The sequence below is a fragment of the Centruroides sculpturatus genome, unplaced genomic scaffold (genome assembly GCF_000671375.1).
Source record: "Centruroides sculpturatus isolate CEXI.00-Female unplaced genomic scaffold, Cexi_2.0 scaffold1512, whole genome shotgun sequence".
NCBI lineage: Eukaryota > Metazoa > Arthropoda > Arachnida > Scorpiones > Buthidae > Centruroides > Centruroides sculpturatus.
The window spans coordinates 79664-88538 of record NW_019385737.1 but is presented as its reverse complement, the minus strand read 5'-3'; the positions used below and the strand labels follow the sequence as shown (position 1 = coordinate 88538).

Here is an 8875-nt window from a genome sequence, read left to right as displayed (position 1 = left end):
GGACTCAGAGTTATTTCACGTACTTCATGAAGCTCATTTGGCTATTGGACACGGAGGACGTGATAGAATGTTGAAAGAACTTTCAATCAAATACAAAAATGTTACACGTCATGATATTGAACTGTACATCCACCTTTGTGAACCTTGCCAGAAAAAACAGAAAGGTATTAAAAAGGGCATTGTTGTGAAACATGATTTTTTCCGAATTTAATTCCCGTTGTCAAGTAGATCTTATTGACTTTCAGTCTCAGCCAGATAGAGAATACAAATTTATTATGGTGTACCAAGATCATCTCACAAAATTTGTGATTCTTAAGTCTCTAACGTCGAAAAGAGCTGAAGAAGTAGCCTACAACCTAGTAGACATATTTTCGTTGCTTGCAGCGCCATCTATATTACAGTCTGACAATGGTACGGAATTTGCCAATAATGTGGTGACCAGCTTGAAGGAGTTTTGGCCAGCACTGAAGATCGTCCATGGGAAGCCTCGCCATTCACAAAGCCAGGGTGGTGTTGAAAGAGCTAATCAAGATATCGAAAATATGCTCTGTACTTGGATGCAGGACAACAAATCTGACCGCTGGAGTGAAGGACTACGTTTCGTTCAATTTATGAAAAATAGAGCTTATCATTCTGGGATCAAAAGAACACCATACGAAGCTCTTTTTGGCTGCAAACCTAAAGTAGGGCTTTCTTTTCTACCAGAATTAAAAGACATAAATACAGAGGAGCAGCTAGAAAAAGTAATAGAAAGCGTCAAAACAATGGAAAAAGGTGAAACTAATCAGATTACGCAAGATGAGATTATAGTCGTTAGTGGAGTAAACCAACACGATGAAGACATGCTTACTGAAGAGATTTCCGTTTCTGATACCTGTTGTGTGTGTTTAAAGGAAACAAGTGATGCACTTGCATGCAAAAAATGTCGTCAAAAAATTCATACCTTCTGTGGCCATGCTAGTAAAGATGATGAAATGGATATTTTGTGCACCCTTTGTTTCAAAACTGAAAATGCTATTGAAGGTAAAATAAATTCTAAAATCAATCTGGAAATACAAGCCAAAAAATGAAAATAAATTCGGAAAAAAAATTTCCCACTGCTTCTTTGGGAACTACTGTGCGAGTTCCTATTCCTGACGTCGACAAGGGGCGAGGTGATTCGCGCAATATATTGGCAATTGTAATGAGTGTGACAGAGGATGGTTTCTACCGACTTGGAACTTCTGAAGGAATTTTAAAACAAGTATATGCGAGATCACAATTCACTCCATGCCCCAAGAACTTGCTTAGAATTGAAGATATTCCTGACCATGAAATTCCTCTCCGGTCAGTTGCAATTGCTCAGTCCAGTGGAAGCGGCCAAGGATTCGTCAAATGTATGTGTAAAACAAAGTGCCAAAATATGAAATGTCTTTGCGTGAAAAATGTAATGAAATGTAATTCAAAATGTCATTCAAGCCTACCATGTTGCAACAAGTAGGTTAATTGTAATTTTTTATATGAAAATTTTGTTTCCCTTAATAAGAAAGGCATAAATTTTGTTTTGTACAACTTTCATTTTTCTTTACGTATTTTGAATAAATTTTTTTAATGGCACTCTCATTATTTTTTCAGAATAACATTTGTATTTTTGAGGAATGCACGTCATTTATATAATAGCCTTATCAGAACCTTTTTTCATACTTTGCCTAAATAGCATTTGTCATTCTATAGAATGCCTAGGTATTATATACAATGCCTAGGGAAAGTATGTAATAATTCTCATATTTCATAGATTGCCTAAAAACGCCAGGCATTATATACAATGCCTAGGTATTCTATAGAATGCCGGCTTTTCATATTTTGCCGGTAACATATACATAAAAACTAGTTTGCTGCACTTATCTCATGATGTCATGATGAAGTAAGTCCATTGACTTCTGATTGGTTGATGGTACCGTTTCAAGGAACGTATTCGCGTCGAAACACTGTTCGACTCGTTCTACGCCCTTTCCGACTTAACATATCATGGTCACGTGATTAAAAATAATTACTGCGAGAGTTTTTACGCTAGTGGAGTCTTGGCCTAACTTAAATTTCCTTAATTGCCGGATAATTGATATGAATGATAATAATCGATAATTATTATTAACAATTATTAATAATTTTAGTTTACTGAGATTTAAAAAAAAGAAAACATTTACTGCAGTTATTTTTATAAAATTTATAGAAGTCAAAATTCTACAACACTTACTCTTTCTTCTTTTTATCCTTTCCCATTTCATCTTTACTTTCATTCTGTCAATTAAAAAGCGTATATTATCACTCTATTTCTTAACACAAGTTAAAGTTATAATTTCCTTATCCAATGTGTATCTTATTTTCGTTTTCTTTACTTAAAATTATAAAAACTTTCAAATTATTACTTAAACTCTACATTAATATTCCATTTTCTATAATTGAAAAGAATAATACTCTTATAAAATTTTTAAATAATTCAATGGTTTTATTAAACTGATGCATTCAAATAATAATACATTTAACAAAAATATTTCTTAAAATTTATAATTGATGATTTATTTCAGGCTGATAAATTAATATTATGTGTATTAATATAAACAATATACCTTATGACTCTTTGAATAAGCTAATGTACTGAAGTGTACAGTCACATGCGGTGATTTCTTTCCTTCGGTGATTGTCGTATTTAAAAAATAAGGTGTTCCATTCACTTGCAATACTTCCCAAGTAGTAACATTCATATTAGTATAATTACCAAATTTATCAAAAATAATTCGAAAAATATCTGAAAAATTTAAATAAAAAATATTTTCGTCTAAAATATAAATAAGTTTGTTGATAATAAAATTAAAAAGTAACGAATTTACCTTCGAATTGTTTCATCACGTCCGATAAAATATTTATTGGTGACATAATGGTAAATTCTGATTGATGATCGACACTTTCGTTCTCTTGTGCTGGAGAAGGGGCTGATAATGTCACCCCTAATAGAGTGAAAAATAAAAGTGTACTTCTCATCATTTTTCTGAAACATAAAATTAAGAAAAATTAAATACTAAAAAAATAATAATTTATTAGTTTTTATTAAATATATTTCATATAGGCCCTATACATACTAAAAAACTGTAAAATATTTAAAAGTCTTACCTCAAAATATTTCTCTTCAGTAGACGATTTCGATACAAACTGTAGTTTTCAACTGATTTAACTGAAAATGTTCTCTGATTTCATTTGTTTTTAATTCTAAGACCTTCATCGATCCGTGTCAGTGATTTAAGTTTATACTTAAATATATTAATTCAAAATAATTATTGGCAACAGTTAAGCTCTACTGGTGATAGCCTTGGTTAGAATAGAATTAATGTTTTTCTAATGATTGTAAAACTTAGAAAACATACAAGAACATTTCAAAGAATTATTTTAAACCTTGAAATTTATATTTCATTTGACTTTAGAATTGTTTTCCCAGAAACAGATCTATTTTCGTTAACAAAACGAATAAATATTTGCAAAACAATTCAGTTTAAAAAAATTATTTTTCAAATGATATATTATTATACTGTAAAAGCAAGAATAAATGAATATAAAATTAGAAACAAATTACTGTTCGAGTTTTTGATAATGTGAAGATCATTATATTTGATTAGTTTTGATTCTAAGTGTTATAACATTATTTAGTAACGATTTAGTATATTTTTAAATTCTAATTTCTTGATCTCAATTCACTGTCACATTTATTATTCTTTTTTAATTCATTAAAGCATGTTTATTGAGTAAAATTAATTAGCTAACTGGTTAAAAAATTTAATTCATAAAACTTTTTACCTACAGCTGTAGAATTTTAAGTAGAATATTTGGACAGATATCTGCTTGATTAATAATATTAAAGTTTTATATACTGTATAATAGAATCTGCTTATCGCAGTAATGTTTTTATCAGTCGACAAATATTATCAGAATTAGCAGATCTAAATACATAAAGTTGAAATTGCGCTTATAAAAATTCGCTTATTATAATCAGAATTTCGGTTATAGATATCAAACTCCTTCAGATATTAGGCATTTTTAACCTTTTTTTAAAATGTTATCAGTCTTAATATATGACTAATAACACGCAATCGTAAATAGTAAATATATATGAAATAAACTTAGAATGATCATTTATTTATGCCGGCTTTTCATATTTTGCCGGTAACATATACATAAAAACTAGTTTGCTGCACTTATCTCATGATGTCATGATGAAGTAAGTCCATTGACTTCTGATTGGTTGATGGTACCGTTTCAAGGAACGTATTCGCGTCGAAACACTGTTCGACTCGTTCTACGCCCTTTCCGACTTAACATATCATGGTCACGTGATTAAAAATAATTACTGCGAGAGTTTTTACGCTAGTGGAGTCTTGGCCTAACTTAAATTTCCTTAATTGCCGGATAATTGATATGAATGATAATAATCGATAATTATTATTAACAATTATTAATAATTTTAGTTTACTGAGATTTAAAAAAAAGAAAACATTTACTGCAGTTATTTTTATAAAATTTATAGAAGTCAAAATTCTACAACACTTACTCTTTCTTCTTTTTATCCTTTCCCATTTCATCTTTACTTTCATTCTGTCAATTAAAAAGCGTATATTATCACTCTATTTCTTAACACAAGTTAAAGTTATAATTTCCTTATCCAATGTGTATCTTATTTTCGTTTTCTTTACTTAAAATTATAAAAACTTTCAAATTATTACTTAAACTCTACATTAATATTCCATTTTCTATAATTGAAAAGAATAATACTCTTATAAAATTTTTAAATAATTCAATGGTTTTATTAAACTGATGCATTCAAATAATAATACATTTAACAAAAATATTTCTTAAAATTTATAATTGATGATTTATTTCAGGCTGATAAATTAATATTATGTGTATTAATATAAACAATATACCTTATGACTCTTTGAATAAGCTAATGTACTGAAGTGTACAGTCACATGCGGTGATTTCTTTCCTTCGGTGATTGTCGTATTTAAAAAATAAGGTGTTCCATTCACTTGCAATACTTCCCAAGTAGTAACATTCATATTAGTATAATTACCAAATTTATCAAAAATAATTCGAAAAATATCTGAAAAATTTAAATAAAAAATATTTTCGTCTAAAATATAAATAAGTTTGTTGATAATAAAATTAAAAAGTAACGAATTTACCTTCGAATTGTTTCATCACGTCCGATAAAATATTTATTGGTGACATAATGGTAAATTCTGATTGATGATCGACACTTTCGTTCTCTTGTGCTGGAGAAGGGGCTGATAATGTCACCCCTAATAGAGTGAAAAATAAAAGTGTACTTCTCATCATTTTTCTGAAACATAAAATTAAGAAAAATTAAATACTAAAAAAATAATAATTTATTAGTTTTTATTAAATATATTTCATATAGGCCCTATACATACTAAAAAACTGTAAAATATTTAAAAGTCTTACCTCAAAATATTTCTCTTCAGTAGACGATTTCGATACAAACTGTAGTTTTCAACTGATTTAACTGAAAATGTTCTCTGATTTCATTTGTTTTTAATTCTAAGACCTTCATCGATCCGTGTCAGTGATTTAAGTTTATACTTAAATATATTAATTCAAAATAATTATTGGCAACAGTTAAGCTCTACTGGTGATAGCCTTGGTTAGAATAGAATTAATGTTTTTCTAATGATTGTAAAACTTAGAAAACATACAAGAACATTTCAAAGAATTATTTTAAACCTTGAAATTTATATTTCATTTGACTTTAGAATTGTTTTCCCAGAAACAGATCTATTTTCGTTAACAAAACGAATAAATATTTGCAAAACAATTCAGTTTAAAAAAATTATTTTTCAAATGATATATTATTATACTGTAAAAGCAAGAATAAATGAATATAAAATTAGAAACAAATTACTGTTCGAGTTTTTGATAATGTGAAGATCATTATATTTGATTAGTTTTGATTCTAAGTGTTATAACATTATTTAGTAACGATTTAGTATATTTTTAAATTCTAATTTCTTGATCTCAATTCACTGTCACATTTATTATTCTTTTTTAATTCATTAAAGCATGTTTATTGAGTAAAATTAATTAGCTAACTGGTTAAAAAACTTAATTCATAAAACTTTTTACCTACAGCTGTAGAATTTTAAGTAGAATATTTGGACAGATATCTGCTTGATTAATAATATTAAAGTTTTATATACTGTATAATAGAATCTGCTTATCGCAGTAATGTTTTTATCAGTCGACAAATATTATCAGAATTAGCAGATCTAAATACATAAAGTTGAAATTGCGCTTATAAAAATTCGCTTATTATAATCAGAATTTCGGTTATAGATATCACACTCCTTCAGATATTAGGCATTTTTAACTTTTTTTTAAAATGTTATCAGTCTTAATATATGACTAATAACACGCAATCGTAAATAGTAAATATATATGAAATAAACTTAGAATGATCATTTATTTTTAGCTTTTTTTTATAATTATTGTTTTTAATAATTATACATTTGCCGGCATATTATACGATAGCTGTTGTTAAAGACGACACTATAAAACAGCAGGTAAACAAATTAGATGCATGGCTAATTAATGATAATTATAATTAACGATAATTATAATTAACCAACAAAATGAAATTTGATGGTAGAGAGCGTTAATTCAAGTTGGTCATATGAACTGGGAGTTTCCGCAACTCCCGTTACAACATACAGGTTCCTAAACTTTTTGTAGTGGTTACTGAACCACTACCAAAAGTTTAGGAACCTGCGATATGGAAAAGCCTTACATTACTGTTAAACATTTGTTAAACCTATGAGTAGAGTACTGTTAATTCAAACTGTACTAAATACCCAGAGCCGTAACTAGCCATTCCTGTGTCCTGTGCAAGAATTTGCATTTAGGCCCCTTAATTTATTTGGTTTTGGAAAATAATAAAACAAATATATTACAATAGATTTTTAATCAGATTTATTTTAATTGAACTTTTCTGGCGTTTATTTCAGCAAATTCATTAATTACATGATCATAATTAATATTTTTAACGATAATGTATTCTATTGAAATAATAGAAATATTGGAAAATCGTTCTTGCCCGATATTTAATCTTAATAAATTTTTTATTAATTTTAACTTGCTGAAACTTCTCTCGCACGAAACAATAGAAACGGGAAGAGTTAGAAATATTCGAAGAGCGACATTGATATTTGGGTAAGACTCAATTAAACCAAAATCACGAAGAGCCTGTAGAATATTAAGCGGAGATGCAGTTTCCATATTTTGTATGAGTCGTTACTTCAAAATTAAAACTTTCAATTTCACTTGTGAATTCGTAGTTTTCTAAATCTTTGCTATATTTAATAGCGAGATCTGCAGCCGATTTTTTTAAAATCAGCAACACTCTTGTATTGTNTTGTAATTTTATGCAAGCTTTTTTTTATAATTATTGTTTTTAATAATTATACATTTGCCGGCATATTATACGATAGCTGTTGTTAAAGACGACACTATAAAACAGCAGGTAAACAAATTAGATGCATGGCAAATTATTGATAATTATAATTAACGATAATTATAATTAACCAACAAAATGAAATTTGATGGTAGAGAGCGTTAATTCAAGTTGGTCATATGAACTGGGAGTTTCCGCAACTCCCGTTACAACATACAGGTTCCTAAACTTTTTGTAGTGGTTACTGAACCACTACCAAAAGTTTAGGAACCTGCGATATGGAAAAGCCTTACATTACTGTTAAACATTTGTTAAACCTATGAGTAGAGTACTGTTAATTCAAACTGTACTAAATACCCAGAGCCGTAACTAGCCATTCCTGTGTCCTGTGCAAGAATTTGCATTTAGGCCCCTTAATTTATTTGGTTTTGGAAAATAATAAAACAAATATATTACAATAGATTTTTAATCAGATTTATTTTAATTGAACTTTTCTGGCGTTTATTTCAGCAAATTCATTAATTACATGATCATAATTAATATTTTTAACGATAATGTATTCTATTGAAATAATAGAAATATTGGAAAATCGTTCTTGCCCGATATTTAATCTTAATAAATTTTTTATTAATTTTAACTTGCTAAAACTTCTCTCGCACGAAGCAATAGAAACGGGAAGAGTTAGAAATATTCGAAGAGCGACATTGATATTTGGGTAAGACTCAATTAAACCAAAATCACGAAGAGCCTGTAGAATATTAAGCGAAAACGCAGTTTCTATATTTTGTATAAGAGTCGTTACTTCAAACTTAAAACTTTCAATTTCACTTGTGAATTCGTACTTTTTTAAATCTTTGCTATATTTAACAGCGAGATCTGCAGCTGATTTTTTTAAAATCAGCAACACTCATGTATTATAAAGAAGAGCCATAGAGAAAGCAAAAATTAGCCTTTCTCCAGTATCATTTTAAAGACCTCCGGGGCCCCTACTTGGCCGCATGGTTCGCTTACCGCCGTTGAGGTATACAACACATATGGGTACCAATATAAAGCAAAAAGTTATGTCAGAATTTCTGCACGCCTTTTACAACCTCGAGACTAAGATTTTATTCGAGAGTTACCACGTTATCTATTTAGCAATTAAAAAAATTCCCGGGCAGATTTATTTTTATTACAAAATGTTATCTTTACAGATTTCTAGCTCTGCACACTGTAGAAAAATCTAGAAATATAGTTTTGTATATCGTAATAATATTAGTCGTCGCCAGAGAGCTCTATAAAGTAGAGAAATATCTATAAATTTGAAAACTATAAACATAAATTTAAATTTCTCAAAAAATAAATAAACAAAATTTCAAAAGTCGCTACTTTTGGCTGATTTGT

At 28.6% G+C, this 8875-nt stretch overlaps 3 protein-coding genes across 3 annotated transcripts in view; all 3 read right to left on the bottom strand.

Moving 5' to 3' along the window:
• The window catches only part of LOC111641669 (probable H/ACA ribonucleoprotein complex subunit 4), a 4610-nt gene extending 4582 nt beyond the window's left edge, over positions 1–28 (bottom strand). The window contains exon 1 of the mRNA XM_023387872.1: positions 24–28. Within this exon, the coding sequence (XP_023243640.1) occupies positions 24–28 (5 nt within the window). The remainder of the gene's footprint in view (positions 1–23) is intronic.
• Positions 29–2183: 2155 nt separating this feature from the next.
• Positions 2184–3279, bottom strand: LOC111641667. Its single transcript, XM_023387870.1, has 4 exons — positions 3148–3279; positions 2868–3025; positions 2607–2785; positions 2184–2277 (listed from the first exon to the last, which is right to left on the bottom strand). Exons 2-4 carry the CDS (start codon positions 3019–3021, stop codon positions 2230–2232), a joined length of 381 nt encoding a protein of 126 aa, XP_023243638.1. The 5' UTR covers positions 3022–3025; positions 3148–3279; the 3' UTR covers positions 2184–2229.
• A 1247-nt stretch (positions 3280–4526) lies between these two features.
• On the bottom strand, positions 4527–5622 carry LOC111641666. Its single transcript, XM_023387868.1, has 4 exons — positions 5491–5622; positions 5211–5368; positions 4950–5128; positions 4527–4620 (listed from the first exon to the last, which is right to left on the bottom strand). Exons 2-4 carry the CDS (start codon positions 5362–5364, stop codon positions 4573–4575), a joined length of 381 nt encoding a protein of 126 aa, XP_023243636.1. The 5' UTR covers positions 5365–5368; positions 5491–5622; the 3' UTR covers positions 4527–4572.
• Positions 5623–8875: the final 3253 nt, after the last annotated feature.

Excerpts from the sequence above, each read along its gene's own strand:
- LOC111641666 (XM_023387868.1), bottom strand. The coding sequence starts at position 5,364 with ATGATGAGAAGTACACTTTTATTTTTCACTCTATTAGGGGTGACATTA. Across the intron at positions 5,129-5,210 it reads CGTGATGAAACAATTCGAAG|ATATTTTTCGAATTATTTTT; the intron begins GTAAATTCGTTA and ends TAAATTTTTCAG. Across the intron at positions 4,621-4,949 it reads CTTATTCAAAGAGTCATAAG|AATGAAAGTAAAGATGAAAT; the intron begins GTATATTGTTTA and ends TTTAATTGACAG.
- LOC111641667 (XM_023387870.1), bottom strand. The coding sequence starts at position 3,021 with ATGATGAGAAGTACACTTTTATTTTTCACTCTATTAGGGGTGACATTA. Across the intron at positions 2,786-2,867 it reads CGTGATGAAACAATTCGAAG|ATATTTTTCGAATTATTTTT; the intron begins GTAAATTCGTTA and ends TAAATTTTTCAG. Across the intron at positions 2,278-2,606 it reads CTTATTCAAAGAGTCATAAG|AATGAAAGTAAAGATGAAAT; the intron begins GTATATTGTTTA and ends TTTAATTGACAG.